The 27,994-nt window shown below is 40.1% G+C and overlaps 1 protein-coding gene across 4 annotated transcripts; it reads left to right on the top strand.

Annotated features, from left to right (window-relative positions):
* Positions 1-30: 30 nt before the first annotated feature.
* On the top strand, positions 31-27,867 carry fnip1 (folliculin interacting protein 1). Of its 4 annotated transcripts, none has more exons than XM_041265735.1 (18): positions 31-223; positions 8,655-8,784; positions 9,654-9,794; positions 10,655-10,755; positions 10,875-10,949; positions 11,336-11,427; positions 12,137-12,220; positions 13,243-13,314; positions 14,402-14,537; positions 15,143-15,344; positions 19,409-19,494; positions 20,831-20,977; positions 21,109-21,278; positions 21,742-23,203; positions 24,181-24,349; positions 24,862-25,059; positions 25,558-25,673; positions 26,031-27,867. In XM_041265735.1, exons 1-18 carry the CDS (start codon positions 135-137, stop codon positions 26,107-26,109), a joined length of 3,549 nt encoding a protein of 1,182 aa, XP_041121669.1. In that variant the 5' UTR covers positions 31-134; the 3' UTR covers positions 26,110-27,867. The 4 variants fall into 4 exon arrangements, with proteins under 4 accessions (XP_041121669.1, XP_041121671.1, XP_041121672.1 ...); XM_041265736.1 differs by lacking the exon at positions 31-223 and adding an exon at positions 5,556-6,283; XM_041265737.1 differs by lacking the exon at positions 12,137-12,220.
* Positions 27,868-27,994: the final 127 nt, after the last annotated feature.

Raw genomic sequence — 27,994 nt, 5'->3', positions numbered from 1 at the left:
CTAATGCCTGTCATATGACTCTGACACAAATGGAGTTAGATTCGAGGAACTAGGTGTGCGTCTGCATTGATGTGAGAATTTTTGTACCAAAGATTTTTTTTTTTTTAATTTTTTTTTTTTTTTTTTGGTACAAAATGCCTCCAACGCTGTTCCAAAAACTTTTAAATAAAAAATGTGGTTTTTCGCCGCCTGCGAAGAGCACCAAAGACGATCAGACGTGCAGGTAGGTGGTTAATAAAGTGATACGATTTGACACTGTCGCAGTTTGTCTCTCTTGAAATAGTGTAACACGTTATCATGGTTTTAGTTTGTGTGTGTAGATGGATATATAGATATAATACACAATTTTCCTGTGTCTAGCTGATTTTGAATAGACACTGGCAATTGTTTTAATCGATACGTTGCAAGTTTACTTTTATTTTGGCATCAACGTGTTTGGATAAGGTGGTAGCATGCAAGATAGTCATATTGTTTATGACTAGTAAATATAGAGGACGTGAATTGAAAGTCTAATTTGCAATGCGTTATATAATTCAAAAAGCACGTACTGTATGTATATTGCAGTCTTTTCATGCTGGTAGAAAATGATCGCAGGATGAGGTTTTTAGAATCGTGAAAGCTGTGCATATCCTTATGTTGACTCACGTTGTATCTGCTTATCTTGCTTTTTATAGGTATGTGTTCGTTAGGTGGCACATTGTGGAGTAAAACCATATCGCGATCAGCATATTACAGTCATTCAATAAAATGTTGTTTTTATTTAAGTATTCCAAGGTCAGGCACTGTTTCTTACCTTTCTTCTGTGGGACAAAATTTAAAAAGCGTTTTTTACACGAAATTAATGGGTATGCAAGTTTAAGCGTTTCATACAATCTTAGAACAAATAGCGGATTGTAAAGTGCCTTTTTATGAGGAAGCTGTTGTTGGTATAGTGGGAATCCAGCAAACCCACAACGTGACTAACTTGCATGCTTTCTTTCATGACAGTATTGGTCATATCCTGTCCACCCACTGTAATACCAGTAATTTAACATTTCCATGGCTGCTAGCACCTTTTTTTTTTTTTTTTTTTTGTTAATTACGGTTTCATTTTTATTTTATCTTCTTTGTAAATCGGCATGAGAATACATGTTTGTATAACATGTTAATATTACCGTGTTATAGGTTGTTAAATATCCATTACAATTTGCCGAATGGGAAAGACGTGACGTGGTAAACACTTCAAGTTCGTTGTTCAAAAATACAGTATTAAAATTTGTTATGTACATTTGTATTTTATTGCCGATATTCAGATAATAGACTTTAATTGGATGCAGCAATCCAATCATTTTATTCATAATTCCCACAATCACAAGGCTACCGTTGCCTTGACCACAGTCTTGAAGTGTAACCTGTGCACTACTTGACCATATTTTCTGCAGGGTTTCCTACCTGAGGACTTCCCTGGCTGCATGTACTGTATGGGCTTATTCATTTTTTTTTTATTTTTTTTTTTAAATAGTGTGTTTAGTAACTATTTTAGTAGTTTGTGCATGTTTCTGAAAAACAAAACAACAAAAAAAGTTAAATTAGTCTTCATGGCCAACATGTTTTCATTGGCTGCAGGCAGTAGTCGTCTGTATTTTATTTTTTTATGGCTATCTGAGCATAGACCATGCATGCAGCAGCACCTATGGATGAAATAAGTGTGAACAAAGGAGATATATATCTATATATATATATAAAATCACTAGGTCCCAGACTGCTCTGGGTTGCGCCAGTGCCTGTCCTTTTCTATAACGGCAATGCTGCACCTGTTTACTGTTTTTAAATTAACAACATGACGTAGAAAAGCTGAAGCTCGTCAGTGTCATGTTCGGATATTTTACAGAGGGAGGGGGGGACGATGACTGATGTACAGACATACAAGTAACCCACCCACACTAAGCAAGCATAAAAATCCGCTTTAGTGTTTAAATGGAATAGGTTACATAGCATTCGAAATGAAAAGATAAAAAGTCACAGCCCTTCTTACCCCTGGCTATCTGTTCAGTTGTTGTCTTCACACTGATCTGCATTGTCATGTATATGCACACCTAAGGTGAAGTGTGTATGCTTGTTTGTAAAAGAAAGACAATAAATTAAAAAAAAAAGATTGGATTTTGATAGTTTGAAAATGGTTATTTCTGCTCATGCTGTAATTAGCTGGTTCATGTACTTTATTCTGAACTAGTTTCTGAACATGTATTGTTTGTTCCACTTTTTTTAGAGTTGCAATTACAATGTTTTTATTTAACCTAATTATGTAATAAAATTAACAGTTTTACAGTATGCCACATATACGACAAGAGGTAAACAAAAAATGAGTACCAGACCTGATCATAAAAAGTTCTAGTGACCTACTATTTCTAGTAAAGCCTTAAACATTCCCAAAAGCATCTGAACTGGTATCCTAAATGCAACTTTAATACAGTTATGAATTTAGACATTGAATACCCCATTTTTTTGTCATTTTACCATTTGTCATATATAGGAAGAATTGGATCTACACTAACTTTCCAAAAACAATGTTGACAGAATAAACATCATAAGAATAACTTAAACCAACTTTGTCATTTCCTAACCATTGTTGAAGTCATCTGTGGAGGTTAATAACACTAGTGGGAGAACATGTGCCCACGTTAGTGCAGACGTGCATGGCTGCTTTACAGAGAAGAGTTTCTTTGAATCTCTAGTATAAAAGAGATCGAAGAAGACTGCATTTCCCCAGTTACGTGATACTTGAAAACTAAACCGTATGGGAGAGTATTGAGGGGCTGTGGGAAAATACATCTAATTACAGTAGAGGGGAAGCAACTGCACCTTACTGGATAAAAAGTCAGTTGTGAAACACCCCCCTTTAACAAAAGCCTAATCTGGACCAATGCATCATTAAAGACTCACAGTAGATCAGAAGACTGCTCTGATCTATTACTGAACCTGAAAGCAGTCTTCTGAAGACATGGCAATGCTGTCTGGGACCATCCCTTTTTATGCTAATGAAAGAAAATCCCACTTCCTTGTCCATTGCTCAAAAATAGATCTGACTTTCGGAAGAAAATGATTAATTGATTTACTAAATTTAGTATGTTTCAAAATATGACTCCTTTTAATTCCTGTAATGCGAGACCTGCTTCTGCCTGCACCAGTTTGACAAAAGGAAGCACTCTGGAGTTTGGCATTGCCACATTTATTTCACGTGACAAGCATTTCTAAAACCATAGTTTTGCAACTATAGTTTTATACATCATTTACTTAAGAGCAAAACATCCAAATAACTGTCAGGCAAAGGCATGAAATAAAAAAGCAGTTTGCACATCAAATAACCAAGTTCAAGCAGTTTTTGTTAATGGTTAAAGCAACAACAACACTTCTTAGCAGTGCACAGCTGGGTTTCAAGACAGCTTACCTTACAGACAGGTGTGTAAAAAAAAAAAAAAGATCAAAACACTCGCAAACACAGTCTAGTTAATTATTTGGCACTTATTCAAGTCTTGCCATATTTTACATGGCAGAACTGGCTTGAACAATCACTGTCAGCAGTAACTACATTGTTGTCTATTGGCGTTAGCTGTTCACCTTTTTGTGTATGTGTGTGGAAGATCATTATTTTACAACAAACATATTTAAAAAAAAAAAAAATAGAATAAATTAAACTCTAGCTAAATGTTTTGTTAGAGTGCACCATTACCTATCATAATGTCTTTGAAATGTGGTGTAAATGCAGCTCGTGCTAAAAAACAAGGTCAAAGAATTAGATTTTTTGAACCTTGGGTAGCTCTCCACTAAAACCCTTAACTATAAGTCAGTATTTCTTCCAGCCAGGCAGAGCTTTATCTAACTCACCCCCTCTTCCAAATTTCTAGTTATACTGGAACCCATGATACAACACACACACACAGACATATCATGCTAATGCTTCTCCCTATTAAGCTCCATCTAAAGAACCAAACCAAGGGCTATCCTCATGAATACCATCAAGGTTAACTGAAATAAATCCAAATATCTTCTATATCTCCACATGACAACCCGTGGCAGGACGAGTGTATTTGTATTCGCTGTGGCGTCCATGGTTGAAAACAGTGCAAACGAGTGGTCTGCGAGCCTGTTTGCACGACAGTGAAGTTGGCTATTACATATAATACTGGAGACTACCTCGTCTCATATTTGCTTGGCTGTCATCGCTGTCTTATGACATGGGTCTAGGCGTGATTATCACCATGTCTAGATGCTTTGCTTTGGCTGTGAGATCAGACTCTAGTTAAGGGGGGTATCATTAGATGCATATTAAATGTATTATTAAGGAGGTTGGGGAGAGGTTAGGGTCTGTACTGCAGCCAAGTTTCTTAGTTCCTAATTTTTTTTTTTTTTAATGCACAGTGGGTGACCTTTTCTAAACCGTCTTCTCTCCCTCTTGCTTAACAGTGACACTATATTTAACGTGCCATAGTGCTTGTTAGGTTATAACCTCTGTGACATCATTCCTAGTCTATCAGATTCATTTTGCGTGTTAGCCAAGACCTGACCTCACAAGTGGCTAAACCATAAAATAAATGTAATAAATAAATAACAATAAAAAAAAAAGGTTGTTGTCTACATATTGCAGTAGCTGCATTCTATGATTCTCTCAGTCAAGTTCCATTGCCTCTGTTGAGATCACTAACTGTTTTGCTGTATCAGTGATACAGACCATTTTGTACTCATTTGGTTGATATATATTTATTTATTTAACATATATTTTACAAGTTGCAGAGTAGAGTTTCTTTTTAGATCCCTGCATGGCTTTCATGCTTTCAACTATGCTGTGGCTGCTTCTGTAATCTGGTTTCAGCAGGGTTATTTCTGCATTTGCACTGTAGTGAGCTGTTACTCGTCAGTCTAATGTGCAGCCAGGCCTGTCAGCGTGTTCCACTCGGCTATTTCGAGTAGCATAGAGAGTTCTTAGAACTGCTGGGTCAAACTCAAGTTGAATAATAATAAAAAATAAAGAACTTAACTTTGAACTGATTTTTTTTATTAAGGTGGCATTGGCTGGTCCCACACACAACAGATTTGTGTCTTTACCTATTGTTATTATTATTATTATTATTATTATTATTATTATTATTATTATTATTATGTTGAAGCATCACTTCTTTTTAAATGCACAAGACTTTCTCATCTATAAACACTTTTCAGCAATTAAAATGGCTCCACACACCATGCTGAGTACAGTAATGTGAGTAGTTCATGGGCAGAGTCTTGAGCTAAGGATACCGCCCCTTGACTTTTTACAGAATTTGTTTATCTTCTGTATGGTAGCCTATACCACTGAGTCATTATCTATGTGTCAGCCAGCTGCATATTGCACGTCATCGCTGTCAACATTGTTTATTTTTCTAGAAAAAGTGCACCAGTATTCATGGCTTTAAAACATCAGTGAGGACTGTTATGTTTTCAGTGAGTAAATAAGTGAAATGTTATTTCTAAACTGAGGCTGTGAAAGTTGAGGAGAAAGAGCAGGGTGTGGGGGAGGAGGCTGCTGTACCAAGGATTTGCTGCCAGCTTTCAGGGCAGACCTCTGGCAGTGACTGTTACAGGTCACATGATGGCTGTTAGTGCATGCTTTTCTACTTGCCTAGCCCTGCTTGTCAGCAGCACACATCACAGGCACCCTGGAGCTTCAAGGAATGTTGGAGATTTTTTTTTTTTTTCGCAGGGGGAGGTAGCTTTGCTACTCCCAGCATTTATCTGTCCTTACGCTTGACAAATTTGGAGCAGGGGTGTACAGTGCACAGACGCAGTTGATATGGGGGCTGTGGCCAGGAGGTTGAATTGAGTATTGGATTTCGCTGAGAAGAAAGCATGATTAGACTGTTCTGGCATTGAATGCTTCATAGCATTAAAATCAGAATTAGATGGAGGGGCAGCTCTTGAAGAATCAGTAACAATTATTAGAAGGAAAAAAAGGACGGTCATTCTTCTTTGTCCCCTCTTTGCTGGCTTGTGTGTAATACTTGTGTGCACGTGCTGTGCAGTCAAGGAGAATGCTTCATTTGTGCAGATTCTGAGACTGTGGAGATTGTGTTTATTTCACTGGATTACAGCGACATGGCAAGCCTTTCGTCTGAGTTCCGTCCAGTGCTTTCTGGATGTCACCTGACAGTCTCATGTTTTTGGATGAATTTAGTTCAGAGCTATTATTAGCTGGTGTTGGAGCGAGAAAGCGGGCATAGTGGCTTGGGGGAGATTTGGAAAGGACTGGCAGCAGGACAGAGATGCCCAGGTACCCAGTGTATTTCCATAAGGTTGTTGATTTGTGCCTTGTTTTTTTGTTTAAATAAATAGGCTGCGTTTAAAATCAGAAGAGGTGTTCTGTTACACAAGCTATTTCCAGATCCTCATACAGCACATTCCATGTCTCATTCCATGCCTTGGATTGTTGTCTTGTCTGAGGTTAAACAGAGTATTGTATTTTACTATCATTGATTTCCCCATGAAAAAACAAACAACCACCCTTCATCTCTTTGATTTTGTTCATTATTTGTCTTTGATTGAGCTGAATGGGTGAACATGTCGGTCCTGTTTGAACTTGAGTATGATATTAGAGTTGTGCAAACTGTATTTTCAATGCTTCATCGTTTTCTATACACTGCAGCAATTAAATCACAGCAGTTCAAGTTGTGGTATAGTTTTGAATTTATTTCCCTACCTGTGCATTGAAAAAGTGATCTTAGTGTTCTACCAGGCGGCAGTGAATAGACTTGATTGTATAGGCAATGACTACAAAATGGTACTCGCAGAAAAGAAGACATTTCTGAAAGGACTTTTACTGTCACTGTAAGGTGTATTCATTAAAACACAGCAAGGTCTGGTTTAGTATCCTGAGTTAACCCCCTTTTTTATAACTGACAGAGCTACAAAGTTGGCATGCAAAGGCAAACTAGGAGAAACTATAAATATTTATAATGCAAAAATAGCTTGTAAGTGATCAGTCTTTAAGCAATTTCTGGCTGGGGCTCACAGTCATGCTGTTGAACACAATCCCCTTGTTTATTGCCCTCCTGCTTCCTTTGATGGAGTACAGTACTTAAAGAGCGCTCCAGTTATGATTGTTCTGTTGGGTGTGTAAAGCATTGCAATATTCACTGGGAAATAGGGGTGCAACATGTACATCACAGTATTATTGGTGTCCAGACCAGCAGGTTCCATGCCCTATGTTACAAGGCAGTGCTGTTTCCTTGCATGAGCGGGCTGTACAGCACTGTGCATGTTTACTAAATGGTGTAACTCTGGATAGCAGGGTGTGTGACAGCAGGGGAACTGCTGAAGTTAACGGAAACGGTCTTAGATGTTTTATTACTACCATGACCTTTATTGAAACAGTGAGGCATTGTTTTGAATTTAACCAACACACAATACAGGCACAAAATTGCGGAATGTGTGTCAGTCTTGCACTTGGAAAGGTATCATGACATGCATGCTAAATAACCTTGCTACAGTAGCAATTTTGCATAAGCACACAACTAATATTACTAACCGTACTGGTACCAATTTGAAACTCCCAAATCCCAGGGGTGTTGGCATTGTTTGCACTGTGAATAACACCTTTTAAACTGAGCATAGGGATGGGTGAGTCTGTTGCTGTGTTTCAAATGAAATACTGTGAAGCAATGTCCATGCATTCTTTCTGTACTGTATGTCATATTTCTGCTGCACTGGGAATATGCCTGAAAGAACTAGATCTTTGGAAAATAGATGCAAATGAACCAAAAAAGAACTCCATTGCACACCCAGGCAAACTCAGTACATTTTCTTCTGGATATGTGTGCACAGCAAGCAGACTGGTGCATTGTTTTAAACCTAGGGGACTGATCTGAGACTGAGTGTAACAAACCCAATGTGCACACGACCTTAGAGGAACTGCACGTTTGAAACATGACTGGATTAAAATGGTAGGGATTCATTAATTTAACCTTGGAGAACCATATGTCTCAAATGCCACCAATGTTTCCAGTCAGTGTATCCCATTCAAGTTCACTTTCTAGGAATCTTCGCTTTAGTTTAACGTAAAAAAAAGTCATGCAGTTTGTGTGTGCTAGCAGTTAACCGATTATTCAAAATGTTTATGAGCGATGAAATGTGCTTGTGTGTGTGTTTGTGCACTGAAACGTTAGACATGGTCTGGGATCCTGACTTTACTGTACCCCGCACTCCTGTCAACACCCAGAATCCCTTCCAATAAACAGGGCCTTCCGATAAACAGGACTTCACTCTGTCTGTGAGCTGCAAAAGTCTTTTGTGAGGCTTTCAAAAATAGACCTTTACATATTGGTAAACTCCTAATCCCAGAAGATCTTTCACATTCTTTAGAATTCTTTTCATTTTTTTTTTCATTGAGTTTTCAGTAGATAATTTTGATTATTTGGGATCAGGAAAGTGTTGCTGTACTATATACTTGAGGTCAAAATACAGTGAAAGATCATCAGAACTGGTGCCGTTACACCAGAAAGCTTGTCAGATACACAACTTGCACCACATTTACGATGTATATTCTGTACAGCAGTGCCATACCAGCTGGCCTACTGTAGGGTTAAAAGCAACACAGGGCTCTGCATGTTGTAAGCATTACAAGAAATCCTCTTTTGTTTTCTTAGCTGGACTTCTCCAAAGTTTGACCCGAGCCAGATCAGGTTGATTGTGTATCAGGACTGTGAGAGACGAGGGAGAAATGTTCTCTTTGACTCCAATGCAAAGAAGAAGACGACAGAAGAAACACCGGTTTCGGTAAGGAGTAATAGCAATTGGATACAATAAAATAGATGAACTAGAATTCTAATACATACTTGTATTCTGATGTGCATTCTCACTCTCATTAATCTATTCATAATGCAGGCTTTTTTTTAGGAAGCGAGGTAGAAACGTTGGGATTGAGAAAATGATAACATGTACAGTAAAGAAAATGCAATAAATCATTTGATCTATCTAGTACAAAGCAGTAATGTATCAGAATAACAGCTCTGTGTACAATACAGTATGTTGTGGGTAGAAGTCTGACAGATTGATCTTCAGTATTGAAGTGGAAGTGCTAAGAACTGTGTGTTCAGTGTGGTTTTTATCACATGACAGGCTGCTTTTCTAGAGACATTGTTGAGAGAGAGAGAGAGAGAGAGAGAGAGAGAGAGAGAGAGATTCCAGCTCACAAGTTCCAGTGGAAGTCATATGATTCTCATTCACATGTTCCAGTCACTGTGTACTCTATGAGGGCATGGAAACACATTTGTTTGAGAGCCATTACTGAGGCAAAGCATTGCACGAATTCCACATAGTCACTTAGATGTGATTTGACATTCCACAGCAAATAAAGCATATAGTGCAATAACCTTTTTAGGCAGGTAGGTATTTTGACTGTACTGCTAGTAATAATAACAATAATACATTCTACAAAACAAAAATAAAATCTGTCATGATTTTGTAATTTATTCATTTTGATTACACGTGTTTAAACCAAAATCATAACCAAAATCCTTGTAGATCATTAAGGCTAATCGATGACTTAAAATCTCTTCTTTACTGCTTGTTAGCATTGGCAGTATTACCAATGATCCCATCTGTGTAATGCTGAACTAATTACAGAGGTTTCCATCACTTTGCAGAAGCTGTGCAGCGACGCCCAGGTGAAGGTGTTTGGGAAGTGTTGCCAGCTGAGACCAGTTGGAGGTAGCTCCAGCTCGCTGGACAGCTCCTCCTCCTCCTCCACTGCCTCAGATTCCAAAGAGCAGGGCCACAAGTACCAGGTGAATATGGGAGAGCTGACACCAATTGCTGGTGGCAGCCTGCAAAACCAGCAAGGAGATTTATTAATTTTTTTACAGCCATGGCCAAATGTTTTGCGTTACTTAGAATTTTAGGATTGAGACATAATTATCTTATAAATATTATCTTATATTATTATTGAGATAATATTTTATATAACAATGTAATCAAAGAGACTACATTGGAAAAAGTCTACTGGAAGCCATAATGGTAGTATATTTTTTTTGTCAGTTTTTCGTTAAGTATATGGGAAAACTACAAAAAAGTATGTAATTCAATGTGTTAATGTAACATTATTCAGCAGGTTTCATTTGACTTTAGGATGCAGAATTAGTTAATTCTATTGGGTGATGCAAAACTTTGTCCATAGCCGTACACTGTGAAAAGATGCAAACAGGACCATACCAGAGCTGACATTTTACCGACATCAAGCTTAGGCTTCCATCTACAGCTAGCAATATTTATATGACGTCTTGGTATTTATTATTCGACCTCCAAATCTATGTTACACTGCAAAACCAACAGAGAAAATGAAGGAGCTTTGATGATGCAAAAAAACAACCGAGGACACTACCTTGGTATCCTCATAGCTAGTGACGGCCGTGGATACAAACTCACGTGTACAGAAGAACTCCCTTTTTCTGAACTTTTCCAGGGGACATAAAACACACAGACAAAAAAAAAAAAGGTTTGTTAAACAGAGAAGTTTATTCCTGTTGGATATGATTGAGGCAGAATGGGAATGCGCTGTTTGAGTTTTCTTTCCTGCCACTCTACAGTGTGGAGAATGCTCACACTGACTTGTATTTAGTTCCTGTCTAATGTCATGCTTCCCTCCCAGGGTTCTCGCTGTTCATCAGATGCCAACATGCTGGGCGAAATGATGTTTGGGTCTGTTGCAATGAGTTACAAAGGATCCACTCTGAAGATCCACCAGATCCGGTGAGATTGCTTTTAAAGGTCTCGTAATGAAGACATCAGATTGCTACTGTTTAAAAGTAGAGTGCAAGATAAACTGAAGTCGCTCCTAATGACTTGCTTATTTTACAATGTCTCTGCAGCTCCCCTCCTCAGCTCATGCTCAGCAAAGTGTTTACAGCCCGCACTGGAAGCAGTGTTTACGGCAGCCTCAACACGTGAGTCATGAGTTCTTTCTCTTTCATATTCATCGCAATTAATAATACACGTGTTTTTATAGTAAAAATGACCACTTTGTATTTGTAGGTGGCTATAAATGACTATCACATGTAGGGCAGCCTTGTTTTTTTTATTTTTTTAATGGTACAGAAACATGTGCAGTACGTGTTGAGATCATTGCAGGCTCCTAAGTTGATTTTCAACAGTTAAACACACTGGAACAGATTTTCCACTGTATTGTAATGATAAGGGGTGACTTTTTTAATTTAGTCAAAAATGGACCCTGTAACTGCACTTTCTGTTAATGCACCTGTGTCATCATTTTCCTTTTACTCTTTTATCTCAAGATGAAATCAGTGACTAAACGTATTTGCTCAATTTTTAGATTGCAAGACAGCCTGGAGTTCATCAACCAAGACTCAAACACATTGAAGCCAGATCACAACAGTGGGATGAATAGCCTTTTAGGAAATATAGGTAAAGTTTTCAGATTTTCAACATCAAAACAAAAATGCTAACCTATTTTATTTTTTTAATATTACATACGTAAATATCTTCTAAAGGAGAGGTGCAATTTTGGATTGACTTTCCAGTGGGAACCTTGGATTGCTCAATTTGTTAACTTAGAACTTTGACTTGGAACTCCTTAGCTTGATTGATGCCCACATCGTTGTCCCTGCAGACATACATAGAGGTCTATCTTTCTGCAAAGAGCTGCTGGAAGAGTAATAATTAATAAAATCATTAAATACCAACCAGGCACTACTAATGCTTAAAAACCTTCCTACTGTATGGTCCTGTGTTGTTCCAGCTCCTACATGAAGGATCGATAATAGCATCCCATATTTATTATAACCACATGCAATGCATACAGCAGTACTGTAGTTACTTTCTACCCTTGCTGCTATTTGTTTTCTCTTTTATTGCGAACCTAAGTTTAATAATAATATATATATATATATATATATATATATATATATATATATATATATATATATATATATATATATATATTAATCCCCTTGAAACAATCTCTCCCAGCCATCCATACTGTTCCTTTGCTGCTTCTACAGTATTAAGTTCTGTTTTTGCTGGGATATAACTTGGTTCTTGCGCCCGTTCTCCTCTCTCCCCCTCTGCTTCACTAATCCTTATTTTATGTCTTATTTTACGTTTTGCCGTGTAGGTTTCTCTCAGCTTTGCAGCCCCAGGCGGGCGTTCTCAGAGCAGGGCCCGCTCCGTTTGATCAAGAGCGCCTCTTTCTTTTCAGGTTTGCAACATGCCATGTGACGTGTGCAGTGTTTGTGTGTGTGTGTGTGTGTGTCTCTGCATGCACCATCCGCGTTTCTGCTGTAGCATGTGACTCTGCTGTGGAAATGAGAAACTAGGCTAATGTTTGACATTGTATTCTCCGCTTCTACTTGTTATTATTATTATTATTATTATTATTATTATTATTATTATTATTATTATTATTATTATTATTATTATTATTTTAAGACTTTTTTCTGGCTGTGCTGCTGAAACATATTATAATTCTAGCAGTGTGTAAAATACTGCATGGGAGAGATTTACCAAGCCTTATTTTTCAGTGTCATTAGCACAGTTTTACTCAGCAAGGAGAGAAACGTTTTTTTTCTAATGTTGCAAAACTCTAAATAAACAGCTGAAAAATACACCAGAGCCCTTGAATTCAATTACTGGGTTGTTTATTTCAAGTTGTGTTACTTCAGTAGCTTTGGGAATGTCCCCCTATGTGTTTCAGCAGAACAAAAATCACCTGAAGCAAAAATTAAGAGTAGTAGGCACCTACTATTCTTATGCAAACTGGAATCATCCTGTAATCCATTTGCAATGATACAGTTGATTCTCTACTTTTTAAAAGACTGGAATATTTAACTGTGTTTGCAATAAATGCAATGAAATGGAACTGAAGTTTTAAAGCAAGTCCCTAGACTCTTAGTTAGCAACATATGGCTGGGAAATTAAACTTAAGTCTTAACTAAATCACTTGCTCCCCAGCCAGTTTGAATTTAGTAAAGGAAAAGGAACTTATTTCTGCAGCTATGTAGCGTTTTCATTATTTGTTGGAGATGTTTGATTGGTAGTGATTGCAATCATTTACATCTAAACCTGGTGATTTTGTTTAGTTCAGTGTAATCGAATTGGTTTGTTTGGCACGGTGGTGGGAGAACAATGTCACTTTTTTTTTTCCCGTTTGTGATACCTCGGTTTGATGTGGTTGTCAGATGGAGTTCTCTCGAAATAACTTGTGATCAATCTTCCCTGCAGGCCACAGTAACCCAATGGACATGCCGGGAGGAGGCCAACATGAAGACAGAGAAGGTGGAATAGCCAGATCTGGTAATGGAACCACGCAATATATACATGCTGTACTATCGTACTGGTGAAGGACAGTGATATTAGGGGCTAGCAAAGTGCCGTGACAGCTGGAAGCACACCTTACACCTGACCTGAACAGCCCCCCTGCCTTTGTGAAGCAGAGGTGAATGTGCTGAATGGTGTGGGAGGGTTATGATCTGGACTCATTTCCCTTTCGCTTTAGAAGTGGAAGGTGTAATGAATTCGCTTCTCTAAACCCCACTTCTTATATGGACTGTACACGTCATGGTGTTGGAATCCTACCATATGTGTTTTTTTCTTCATAAAGCCCATCCTGGGGAACTGGAGTAACCCCTGGGTGATTAAAATGAACACTGTATTTGTATTCTGTATTGAACATGGGCATAGGACGAGGATGTAGCATCATGCAGTATATACTGGCATGCTGGCTGGGATGTAAGGCACAAGTCAGCACAAGATGCCTGATTGCCCAGGGTAACACTGAGCGTTAAAACAGTGTTACACACTGTGCTGTATTTAGACTCCAATTACGTTGGTGAGTGCGCCTAATGCACAGGCTTTCAGACAGGTTGGGAGGGCCTTCAGGGGATGCCTAAGTGTTAAGTGGTTTGATGAGAGGAGAGTGAAAGGGTTGAAGGTGCCACACTTTTAGTTGTATTCTACACGCAGCACATCAAGAAAAACACTTTGGACGCACGTCACTGAGACATACCTGTCCTGAGAATGCTTGCGATAGGGTGTTGGTATGCTATGCTACAGGGTGCTAGATGCTCATCCGAACACCCTGGAATAGATCTGAGAATGCTTGCGATAGGGTGTTGGTATGCTACGCTACAGGGTGCTAGATGCTCATCCGAACACCCTGGAATAGATCTGAGAATGGAAGGTGATCTTTTGGCAGAGCCATAGACCCCAGTTTCCATGTTGTGTTTAAATATATACAAATATCATAAACTGAACTGATAGGAAGCTCCCCCCTCCTTGCTGTCCTTCCAAGGGAGGCGTGTCAGGACACGGCACTGTGGCAGGGCTTCCAAGCTGTCTTCTAGTTTTTGTTGTAACCACTTTTTTCTTTATATTTTTACAGCATCTTTAAGCAGCCTGCTGATTACCCCATTCCCATCGCCCGGGTCTTCTCTCACTAGCAGCTGTGCCAGCAGTTATCAGAGGCGCTGGCTTCGCAGTCAGACCACCAGCCTAGAAAATGGGGTTTTCCCAAGATGGTAGGGGAAATGCTTCATCTTCATTAAGATTTACTATCCAGTTACCGTTGGTTTAATGTCTGGTGTAGCATTTATTCAGACTGTAAAGTCAAATGGCAGAATATGTGTGGTCAGATTCTCTGAATGACACAGATTTATTGCTCATAGATTGTTGCTTATTTGAGAAATATGCAAGAAGCCTGATAACATTACTAGTTCACAGCACATCAGTCAGCTGATTATTTTTTTTCTTCTTCTTGGAATTTAGTGTAATGTAGATCGGATTCTGAATAAATGTACATTGATGTCGAGAATTAGGAAGCGCTGCATGGAAACTTCACAGAAAGTGTTTGAGCTGAAAAGAAGCAGAAGTACATGTAAAGGTTCAGTGTGAAAGTGAAAAGTGACCTTTCTAACACTTCTATGGAAAAACATGTTAATATTGTAGCCTTGTGACACCCTGTTTAAGCGTGACTTGTTTCTGCTATGATTAGCACTTTTGTAGAATCATTGAGAGAGTTCTTGGATTCCAAGAACCTGATTGGCTCTTGGGAATTGATGCCTGAGGATTAGGATTCATGTTCATTCCCATTCAAGAGCATAGCGTGTTTGTACATTATATCCAGGTCAGTGGAAGAGAGTTTCAACATGTCTGATGACAGTGGTGGTCCAAATCTTGGAGCCATGAGGAAAAAGAAAATTGCAATCGGCGTCATTTTTCTGCTGTCGCAAGACGAAGAGGAGAACATCAAGTTTCACGACTTCTTCTTCTCTCACTTCCCGCTGTTTGAAAGCCACTTGAACAAACTCAAAAGTGCAATCGAACAGGTAATACTCCCGCATTGGGTTTTTGTGTTTTTGAAATGACCTCCCTTGAGAGAGAGAGAGAGAGAGAGAGAGAGAGAGAGAGAGAGAGAGAGAGAGAGAGAGAGAGAGAGAGAGAGAATTAGTCTTCTGCAATTAGTTTATATTCCAAATGCTGTTTAAAACTTTACATGCTAGTATCACGGAATGACAGGAATTAAGCAATTTAGATTACTCCTGTACAATAAATATATAATACAAGATCAGAGTCGCTGGGAAATGTTAAGTTTTCTAAGCTTTCAAAGAAAGAAAGAAAGGTTAAAAAGGCTTCGAACTCAAACACCCTACTACTAATACTTCAGATCTGTTTATTATCCAAAAAATTGTAAGTCAGAAAATAACAAACGACTGCGTGGTCTGTCGTCTGAGTTATTTTTAAACCTGTACGCCAGGTCTGCTTTTATATTGACAAACGCAAATGAACTGGAAGCTGAATACAAAACAGAAACTAGCCTTCGCAGACTTTATTTAAACATTCCAAATAAAATCCATTAAAATTCAATAAAAGTAAAACACAACAAAAATTAAGATTCCTACTGCCTCAGCAGAAATACAAAATCCTAAAATACATCATGTTCTCCTTAAAAACGAATAAAAGGATCATAAAAAAAAAATCAATGAAAAACACAGTGTTTTCTTTCTGTTAAAAACAGATTAAAGCCAAAATTCATAAAAACACTGTAAAACAAACAAAAAATAAATAAAAAGAAAATTAAAATTAGAACAAAAACTGGAGCTCCCCCTCCTCACTCACATCACGCAAGGCATCTCCCACACACCACCTCTCCTGGAAGTCCACCAGGTTATTATTTAGTTTAAAAAATTCAAAGTCCACTCTTATCCGGCTGACCACCAACACCCTGAACTGCAGCACGGCATCAGTCAGCCCAGTCCCAGAAATCTTGTTCTTTCTGGACTTTAAAATGGCTAGTTTTGCCTGACCCATTATAAAATTAATTAAAACACACCTGTTTCTCTTTTTAAAACTGTAGGGAACCCCAAAGATAAAAAGCTGTTTATTGAACTCCTCACCCAGGCCCTGCAGGAGCTCCTGCACTCTGAGCTATTACTGGAATCAACACTGTGGAGAAACCTGCCAGTGGACACAATACAGTGCAGGATCCTCCACTGCAGGTCCCCCGCTCTGTTAATGAGAGGCAGTTTATATAGCACCCTCCATATTGGCCTGTGCCCCTCCTCTACCTCCAGACATGCCCTCCATCTTGAATCTACCAACCCCCTCAACTGGTGAAAATGTGATATCTTCAAACACAACTGGTAGATTTTCTTAATCCCTGTTGTGTGAAGAGTTAAGTCTTTAACTGTGTTAAAGTTGAGTAGAAAGTTCCCTCATTCCTTCCATCCCCCTCTCCTTCACCTACTGCTGGACACACCAGCAACCCTGGAAAGATGAAGTCTTGTCTCTGCCCTGTGCCAGCCTCCCTGAGCTCGGGGGAGAGAGAGATTCTCAGTTCACTAACCATTTTCTCTCCCAGCCTCTCAGAGTGCCAGCCCAGCCGCCCAGCCAGCTGTGTAGCAGTCAACCAGCAGGAGAGGTCAAGGTTGATCAAATGGCTCAGCCTGGTCACTCCTGCTGTCACAAAACCGGCACAGAACGTCATTGACTGTAAGAAACGCACAGGGAAGAGCGGATTGAAGAATAGGGGTTCCTCCAACAGGACCCTGCCTGTCAGAGACCCCTCATCTCTCTCCACCCTCACTGCCCTCCAGGCATCTAAAACACTCAAGTAAAAACAAGGGAGACCTATTTTAGCTAATCCAGTACTCTCAATTAAAAACAGGTGTTTGCCTATCCCCAGCCCCCCTACTCTGCTGAGCAAAAAACAAGCCAGCCTCTTCCAATGAGCCTCCTCCCCAGCATACAGGAGCCTCTGAACCGCCTGCAGTCTGAAGGTTTCTACCCTGCTGGCAGTGGTGACCAGCCCCTGTCCCCCTTCATCAGTGGGGAGATACAGGAGTGCTGGCCGCAACCAGTGTCTCCCGCATCAGAAGAACTCTCTTGTCAGAGATAAGCGAGGAGTCCGAGAGCTCCCCCTCCATTTCCTCTGCCCCATCCTCGCTGTCTGCTCCGCCGTCCACGACTGTCCGTTCCTCCGAAGCTCTCTCCACCTCCACCGCCCCAATCTCCTCTTCTCCTCCCAGCACAGCCAAGGCCGTCACCACTGCTTCTGCCTCTGCCTCCGCTTGCTGGGGTTCAGAGAGAGAAGAGCACTGCACAGTGCCGGTTTTTGAGCCCGTCACCTTGCCGCTCCCCTCTTCCTTCATATCAGGAGGGACAGACACCCCTGCCTGAGACTGCAGGTGCCCCTCCAGCACAGACCCGGGGCTGTGCTGCATTCCCTGTTCGCTGTTAGGCAGATCTGCGGGTTCTTTATTTTTCACTTTTTTTAGTTTTTTTTTAGTTACCATGACATATGACTCGTCATTCTCAGTAATCTTCAGCCTCGGCTGTGGTGTCGGCGGCTCCATTCGATTCGGGGGCTCCCTGGTCTCTGCAGACTCCGGCTGCCGCTGCAACGGGGGAGCTGACTCATCCTCCCGCTCACCCCCAACATCCCCAGCCTCCTCCCTGTCATCAGTACCCTTCTCCTGCCTTTCCTCATTTCTATTTTTTTTCGGACAGGCTTTCCTTTGGTGTCCCTGTTCCCCACAGTTAAAGCACTGCATTGTGTCGGAGCTGACAAATACAACACAGTCCGTACCCTCCACACTGAAGCTCCAAGCTACATCAATCACCTGCCCTGGGTTATTCAGCAGTAAATACGCCTGTCTCCGAAAAGACAGGACTTGCTTAACATTGGCATTTTTACAAGCTAAGGGAATGTTTTTAATCGGGGACACCAGCTTGCCAGACCGGGCAAGTTCATTCGCCAAGATCTCATTTTTTAAAAACAGCGGCACGTTAGACATAATAACCTGGGTAACAGGGGTTACTAGGGGGGCACTTGAATAAAATCTCCTTTCACTGAAAATCCTTCCTCCACCAGTTGATTGACCAGTGATACCTCTTTTAAAAAGATAACAAATATTTTATTCATGTGGGAAGCCGACACGATGTTTTCATAGCCGACTACCTCTCCTACTGCCAGCAGGCACTCCTCCACCGACACGCTGGTATCCAGCAAGCAGCTGACCCCGTGTCGGCGGCTGAGAGCCCCCAACCCTCCAGAGTGAGATCCCATAACAGGATCTACACACACACACACACACACACACACACACACACACACACACACACAACACTACTCAGTGAGCAGTACAATGCAAACCAAAACAAACGAAACAAAGATATATAAGCAAACTAAACGATGAACAAATAATTATAGTATATTGCAAAAAATGGTAGCAAAAAAACACCCGCCTCCCTGCAAGCTCTTCCCACAATCCTCCTGCGAGAGAAAGAAAGAAAGAAAGAAAGAAAGAAAGAAAGAAAGAAAGAAAGAAAGAAAGAAAGAAAGAAAGAAAGAAAAAAAGAAAGAAAGAAAGAGAGACAGACAGACCTCGGGTGAGGTTTCTGATTAGTTGTCCCCTGGTATCAGCTGCCTGCATTCCAGTCATTCTCCCTTCCAGTGCTAAGAGATCAGACTGCACTGCTGTGAGCTGGAGGAAAGTATAAATAATAAAGCAGGGTCTGCCTGTGCTGCTGTATACCTGCTGCTGCTGAATAGCTTTTTATATCGTTAGATAAGCGGGTGCCTTCCTGCCCTACACACATCGCATACAAATTAGTGTTACAGCTGCTATATGTACCTTTTAACATTGTCCGGTGTCTTGGGGGTTTTTTGGCAGTCATGGTTAGAAGATATCAGCCTACTTCCACACAGTTTCTCTTAACTGCAGTCATTTATTGACCTGGCTTCTTTTTTTTTTATCCAGTTTGACCTGCGCTGTCAAGATGTCGTGGTCTAAGCAACATGTTTTCTTTTCTTTTGCCTTAACGCTACAGTACAATGTGTTTTATCAGATCAAGCACTTAGCACCTGACTCTGACCCTGATTTTATTTAAGGCTATGAAAATGAGCAGACGATCAACTGATGCAAGCCAGAGGGCTTTGGCCTACAACAGGATTGTGGATGCTCTGAATGAATTTAGGTAAGTGTCTTTTTTATACATATATAATTAAGGAGGGACTCATCCAAATCCCTCTGCTCATTAGAGGTTTAGATTCTGAGAAGGAGTAACAGGTGTCGCATTAACAGAAATATGTATGCTGAAGATATTTTGAACATTTATCAGCAACAACCACATGGCACTGAAAAGAGCAGTGGAAAATAATAAGCGTGTTCACTAGCAAAATGCATGAATAGACAATAATTCAGCCTGCAGTTTGAGTAAATATAATATCAGGTTTAAATGCCTGAGGCTGTCGACACTGGGCACACACTTTTATCAGTGTGTTTTTCCTCTAATAGGTAAACAGAAAGCCCAGTTTGTTTTTGCGAGCTGTGCAGCTTTTGCTGTGATGCACGCTGAAGGGCTGGTAGGTCGCTGAGACGTGTGGAAGAGGCTGTGTTTCTGTTCCTGAGACGTGTGGAAGAGGCTGTGTTTCTGCTCCTGAGTTTCTGTGCCACTGCTCACATGTTTGCGGTGAAGGGTTCCCTTTGCTGCAGTCACATGCCTACTGGCGGCCTGCCAATGGGAACCTGATCTGTCTCAGAGGAAACACTATCAGTTCTAGACAGTGCCAGGGCTACCAGAATAGTAAATACTGTCAGAGCCACGAGATGGAATCCATCTCCTCGGAACATCCACATGTTTTTAATATCTCACCATGGCTAAATATAACGTCAAACTCAAATCCACATTGGAACTACACGGCTGTGGTTTGTTTTTTCATTTAAAGAGACTGATGTTTAGAAAAGTGCAGTACAGAGCAATATAGGCACATCAAGCTATAAGGTGACTTGTGTTATTAGCATAATAACCATTTGCTGTAGATAGATATATTAATGGGTTTCAAGCAGACTCCTAAAAGTGTTGCAGAGATGTACAATGTGATATGAAAGCAATGCTTTGTTTCATTCTTTCTGTGTTTGAGAGCTGTATACTGTATTTGAAAGCATGAATGCCAGAGAATGGGGTTTCCTAATTAGAAATCAGATTGATGAAGCCAAACAACTGCTTACTGGAAGACCAGATATTCATTTTAGAGAGCAAGTGCTCAAGGCGTGTTACTTAACTAAAGGCAACTGACAATCTGCTTGTTGGTCGACCCTTTGTGAGATTTTGTATTTGAATGTGGCGAGCAGATAAGACCAATCAAAATGGCTCTCTTTTTTTTTTTTTTTTGAATGCCTCTTTTTCCAACACTATCATTGTAATTTAGGAAAAAAGTACCCTTGAAGAGTCTCTCTCCTGTGTTTCTGTCAGCAAACTGCTCCCTATGCACTGTGTTGTAAGATACAATTACATTGATGTTTGTGTGCAGGCTGACCATCTGTAACCTGTACACCATGCCACGGATTGCAGACCCAGTGTGGCTCACCATGATCTCAGGAACCCCGGAGAAGAACCAGCTCTGTCGCCAGTTCATGAGCGAGTTTGCTTTCCTGATGGAACAGACAACCAAGAACCAGTTGAGTAGCGTGTGTGCTTTTCTGTTCCTAGAAATCCCATAGGTGTAATTTCTACAGAACCATGTTGTAGTGCTCCCTCCCTAATTCACCGTCAGATCTTAATTAGTTAACGTTTTATTTCCGTTCTCAGGTTCCTGCCAGCGCTGCTCACAGCAGTACTTACCAACCACCTGGCCTGGGTCCCCACCGTCATGCCAAATGGACAGCCTCTCATTAGAATCTTTCTGGAGAAACGCTCCTCACAGAGCGTGGACATGCTGGCGAAGACACACCCATATAACCCACTATGGGCACAGCTGGGTAAGCAAGACAGCATCAGATAACATAATAACAGCAAGTGTACCTTCCCATAAGAGTTCAAGATTCAAACTAACCAGAGACAGATACAGTAGTAGGAGCCTAAAACAGAGCTAACTGGGTCCCAAGAAATTCAAATGTTTGTATTTTAGGTTTAAGTATCAGTATATTTTATTCTTATATGTAAAAAATGTCAGATGTCAAGATGTAAAGCCTGATGTGTAGGTTTGGCAGGTCACTGCTGCCCTCTAGTGGATATCCAGGTGAATGCTTTAGAAAAGTTCAATTGTTATTTTGTTTTTGCTTATTAAGTCAGGAACTTCTTGAATTGACACATTCAGGGGGACAAGAAGCTCAATCAGTATATTCAGGGTAAATTAGTGGTTTATTTCACCCTTTTAATATCATGATTAACAGTTGTAAATTACACAGTGTGATTGTACTGTTTTTTTCATTCCGGTTATAGGTGATTTGTACGGTGCTATTGGCTCACCTGTCAGACTATCGAGAACTGTGGTTGTTGGGAAAAAACAAGACCTAGTTCAGCGATTGCTTTACTTCCTCACCTATTTTATTCGGTGCTCAGAGCTCCAAGAGAACCATCTGATTGAGAATGGGGAAGATGAAGCAATAGTAATGCCTGGGACTCTCATTACAACATCCCTGCAGAAAGGAGAGGTGGAGGACTCGGATTATGTACTTGTAACTATGCATAAGCACAGAAGTGGCCTTGGACCCCAAGGGACAAAAGGGGAAGACTGCAGCTCAGAAAACAGTTGCCAAAGCAACACACATCCAACGCAAGGGAGTGTGGCTTCTGATAACCCAAGCCAAGAGAACGAATGCAGCCAAAAGGGTTCTAACAATGCTGTCAGATCTCTGATGAATAAAAGTCTGCTCGAAAATAGAGTGCTGCCAGTAATTCGCACAGAGGACATCGGCGATATGAAACCGTATAAAAAGATGGCTAGCTGTTGTCTGGAAACGAAAATGGAGACGGTAGTGTGCGTAGGATCATCCTTGAGGGACCAGGGCTTGGCGCTGCCAGCTGGGCTCAAGACAGATGTAGAAGCCAGGGGTGGCGATGAGACAGCTGAGGCCGGTAGCATGTCTATCAAGGTGTTACGGTCTTCAGGAATCCCCTTGGAAAAGATTCCACCAGGTAAGCATCTGCCATCTACTTTTCCATCTGATGACGAGCAGCCTTCTACCAAAGTGACTTTTCTGATTGGAGATTCAATGTCACCAGACTCCGACACAGAAATCAGGAGGCAAAAAGTAGAGGAGCAAATTAAAAAGCACAAAAAGCAGCTGAAGGAGAAGGAGAGCAGCGCTGAGCTGAAGACACCTGAAACAAAGAAACTGTCCGAGGACCAAACAAACAAAACCAACGAGGCTAAAGAAACGCTACTTCGTGTTGCCAGCAAACTCCCTGAGTGGGACCCTCCCCATGAAGGGTGCATAGACATGTTCGACGAGTATTTTATGGATGATAATCCGGTCGAAACCAGGACTATCGATGACGTGTCACAACTGAAAGAACCAAGTGGTCCTGAACAAAAAAACAAAGTGCACTTGGATTGCTCGGAAACTGGTTTCACTGGAAGCCAAGGGCAAAATGAACTCCCTACCAGTCGGTGTAGTTGCAGTGCAATGGACGTAAGAAATCAGAGCTTTTGTCAAACTTGTTCTGCTGAGCAGGACAAAGGGATCGTAATCTCTGTTACTGTCCCCCAAGGGGACCAGTTGGATTTGAAGAAGGTTACCCCACTCTCCGAGTGGGACATCCCAAGGAATGAGAGCTCTGATAGTGCGCTAGGGGACAGTGACAGTGAAGACACAGGCCACGACCTGCCGAGACATGACAGCAGCTGCTATGGAGAGGAACAGGAAGAATGGCTGGATGAAGTGGAGATACCTTTTCCAGGGTATGAGAGTTAAGATACATGTAGAAATATACTGTGTGTGTGTGTGTGTGTGTGTGTGTGTGTGTGTGTGTGTGTGTGTGTGTGTGTGTGTGTGATGCAGAATAAGAAGATACTCTATACTAAAGAGGTTGGATTACAACCTATTTCTTTAGGTTGATTCTAAGCTGACCAATGTTCTGAGCTTGTAGTTTAACACAAAGCCATTCCCAATGAGGATCATAAATTATACCAGTGAAAGGCAGCCCAGCTTGTTTTAATCAAGCTTTGGTGGCTATTGAAATACTACACTGAGCAGCCACTTGTAAAACTAGCAGCTTTGTTATAAAGCAGTAGCACTTTAAATGGGGAGAACCTGATTGTATAGTAGTCACTATAGAGCATTTAAAGACATTTTTATAATGTTAAATTTTAAATGTTACTTTTTTCGTATATGGAATGCCGCTGTTTAGAAGTGTACGCCATCTAGAGTGGATATGTTTTGCCTGTCAAAAAAATCTAACGACAGTAGTGTGTTTTAATGCCTACTATATGATACGTAACAGCATATCTTACAAAAATTGATTTATTTATTGTTCTGTTTTTTTTTGTTTTTTTTTACTAGTTGGCCCACATGCCACATCAGTGATTTTTGAATAATACAACTTGCATGATTAAGTTACCTTTGCACGAATGGTCTCCCTGTGAAAAGGGCATCTTTTGACACACGTGATTTTAAGTGTACCAGATCAAACACTGTGTCGAAGTAGAAAAGCATCAGCACCAGTCAATAAAGTGAAAGCAGGGAATCTGGAAATAGTAAATTATCGAGTTCCTGAAGCGCGCTAACAGGTGCTTTGTATGCTAGGATACATGCGAGTGCTGCAAAAGTATTTATAAAATAAAGAAAAAGCAAATGCAGTTCATCATTTGTGTGGTTAAATGAACACTGCTTTTCTTTCGGACATGTTTTTTTAATGACTGCTTCTTTTATGCTGTAGGTCTAAACTAGTTGAAGCCAACTTCTGCAAGCCCAGCATTGCAAACTTTGGAAGGTCCCTGTTCGGTGGCTACTGCCCAGCTTATGTGACCGACTTTGTTCTCCATGGAATAGCAAGCGATGAGAAGCTGAAGCAGTGTTTAATGGCGGATTTGTCCCATGCTGTACAGGTAAACAGTCACCTATTCTCTAGTTGTTGCATATTGAAATGGCAAGTGCATCTCTCAGTTATTACGATATTTAATACGCAAGACCATTTACAAATTGCAAGATTATTGATGTCAGTGATGCCTGGTCTGCTTTATAGAACATATTTACTATTATGTTATTTGATCTTAAATATTTATTTAGATTAATAAACATTGTAAACGTGTTGCAATACAAACAGGATTATATAATATATTTAATATAATAAGGTGGATGCCAATTTTTAAGGCTTGTGATTTCACACTTTTGACCTGTATATAAAATGATATATTTTTAGTAAATTGGAATACTGTATAAAAGTGCCTAAACATGAATATATATTAAGACATTCCAGAATGGCATTTCTGCTAGCTGAGTGCATGTTCACTCCTGAGTGCGGTAAATAGAGTACAAACAGGATGTACTTGTATCTAAGATGGAAAGTGACTTTGATTGGAATCGCAGCTCTGGTCTTGAATGCTGTCCTCCTCTTCAGCACCCAGTTTTGGATGAGCCCATTGCAGAGGCTGTCTGCATCGTCGCAGACGTTGAGAAGTGGACGGTACAGGTGGCCAGCAGCCAGAGACGGATGCCGGAAAACAAACTGGGACAGGAGGTCCTTGTGTCCAGCCTCGTCTCCAACCTCCTGCAGTCCACCCTGCAGCTTTACAAGCTCAACCTGTCACCAAACTTTGTACGTTTCTATTTCTTCCATGCACGCCCCCTCACTTACACATCGACTGACAAGGGGAACGCGTTTTACACAACAGCCTTTCCCCATTATGTCAGGTCACACTGAACACAATCTGCACAGTCTGCTGGTGCAACAACTGTGATTGCAGTGAGCAGTAGGGTCCAAGGTGAATGATCCAGTGAAACCATTGAGAAACTGCAGTGGCATGTTACATTCTGAAGCATGTTGAACAGATTACTGTTTAGTTATTGGTATATTTGGGTAGTGGTTTAGATAGTTGTAAGAATGTTATTACGTTGTTATGCATGACCATGACCTAACATTTGTATGTTCATATATTATTATGCAAAGTCTATATGTGCATCTTCTTGGTTATTGCAAATTGTTAGGAGCCCTTTGCACTTGAGATCAGTTTACTAAAGGTGTAAGTGCATCACATTGTCTTGCTTTGTCCATTTAGTCTTATGCTTATTGTACTGTTGTTCATTCTTTTTTCAGTGCATTATGCACCTTGAAGACAGACTCCAGGAGCTATATTTCAAAAGTAAAATGCTGTCGGAATACCTAAAGGGCCAGACGCGAGTGCATGTGAAGGAACTGGGAATGGTACTAGGGTAAGAGTTCTGTTCTTTCAGACGTTCCAGTCTAAACTGTGCTTCTAGTGACAGTCAGAGATACACAGTAACACTAGTATCACATTTCTCTTTCTAACAATGAAGCAACAGAAACGTAAAGTGCTCTGCATCTTGTCATTTTATATTTGGCTTTTTTAATTTACACATATACGCCCCTTTCTGTTTCAGATGGAACTTTAAATAATTGTACAGTTCGGAATGGCTTGCTTCCCTTAAAATATATAACTGTCTCATTCCAAATAATTGTAAAGCAATTTTTTGTGCTATCTTTATGATAGTCTTATCACAGGTTTTGATAACTTGTATAATGACACATTTTTCATATTTACTCTCTAGGATTGAATCCGGCGATCTTCCTTTGCTGGCAGCTGTAGCAAGTACTCACTCTCCTTACGTGGCTCAGATACTGCTGTAAGTCTCCAACAGGCAGAAATGGAAACTGTTTCAGTGGAAACCATAGGAATGGCTGGGATACAGCTGCAATCTAGACGGAACATGCTGGCCCAAGCCATCTGCCTTCGAAGGCTGAGTCATATGGATGTGCAGCGCACACAAGCAAGTAACAGAGATCCCCGGAGTGAGAAAAGACCAGGGACAGAGGAAGGGAAACAACATGTTTCTCTATTTTCATTAAGTCACTTCATACCGGGAAACAGTAGCTACTAAAGGGAAGACTGTGTCCTTGTTGATTTGAATGTTTGAATTATTATTTTTCCTCTTCAGACAGTTTACACTGTAAAAAGAAAGAAGTTTTACAAAAGAGCTAGCCGTAGAAGAAGAGCTGCAAAAAAGTACTTTTCTTTTGAATGTTGTTGCAAAGAAAGGAAGAGGATTAAAACACCAGCCTATTCATTTTTTGGATTTCAACAGCACTACTAACCTTAATCGTGCGTCTACACATAGTGTAAAGCATCTGAACCAAAACACATTAGTGCACCACCCTTAAACACACATTGGCTATTCATTGTGAAAACCCTTGCTCTAACTGGTGGACCTGCAGTCAAGTGGCTATGCTGTTAAATGTGTGTAATATTGTATTTTTCAATTCCACATTGTGTAATAGTGTGTTAGAATCGGTTGCCAGTTTCAGATGTATTGGCTAGTCCTCTCCATGTCTGCGTAATGTCGGTGTTCTTTTGGATTTTCATTTTAACTTCCATCTGTCTGAGAAAATAACTGGTCGCAGACATGCCTTTGGATGTTCACAAAGGAACTAAGTTTTACACCCTGAGCATTCCACATCTTTTTGATGCGGTTCAGAACTGACTTACTTTTAAAATAATACTTTAATTTCTCTGTGCACACAGTTTTGCCGTTAAAAAAACAAAAACAAAAAACATTTATACAGTAGTAGAACAACCTTTGTGAAGCTCTTTAGATACATATAGTCTAAAGGTCACATGGACTTGAGTCTGGCATTTCCTCATGGCGTTTCCTGACAGTCTCAAAAGTGCAATACTGCTTCTGACCTCTAGAGGGCCGCACGGAGGGTTTGTCACTGCTCACTGTTTTTTTTATAGCTGCCGAATTGTTTTCACAATTTAACAAACTGCTTTTGCAACAAAACACTCTTTTTCTTTTCACAAGGTATAACAGGGGAGTCCTCACAAGGATGTTGAATTTTTATTATTCGTCAGACGATATTATGCTAAATGAGCATTTCTTTAATGGATTAATTATGCTTTACAGATACTGTGCCTCCACATAGGCAGAATTAACATTTCTACAGCAAGTTTCGACTTTCAGGTTTTCTACATAAAAACAGGCTGATTGATAAACACAAGTATATACAAGACCTTTTCCAAGTAAAAAATATAGACATTACAGTACATACATTTTATATAAGAGAGTATAGTTGTGTGAGATACATCAAAGGGCAAATTTTTTAAATAGATATTTTTTTCTGATATTTGTACCACACTTGCTGCATAACTACATAATTTGTATTTCTGGATGCTATTGTGTGAATGTTATTGTTAGCTGGATATGTCATGTACTAAAGTCTTAATTGACATGTGGCATGCTGCGTACAAAAATGTGTCATAGGAGTGTTGCTTTTGTGGGCTCGTTTTTAATTTCCTTCTTTTAATAACTGTTGGCTGCTGTACATGTAGCATTCTCTCATTGTGATTTGTAAAGAAAGAGCCTGAAAATATATATATATATATATATATATATATATATATATATATTTAAATTTCTTTGTTTTATAAACAAAATTTGTATAAATATTTAGATATGTATGGCCGGCACGTTGTAACATGTAACATCTATCTAGAATAGATTTTGTAATAGTGTAA

This window comes from Polyodon spathula, chromosome 12, assembly GCF_017654505.1.
Source record: "Polyodon spathula isolate WHYD16114869_AA chromosome 12, ASM1765450v1, whole genome shotgun sequence".
NCBI lineage: Eukaryota > Metazoa > Chordata > Actinopteri > Acipenseriformes > Polyodontidae > Polyodon > Polyodon spathula.
This window is presented reverse-complemented; position numbering and strand designations above follow the sequence as displayed.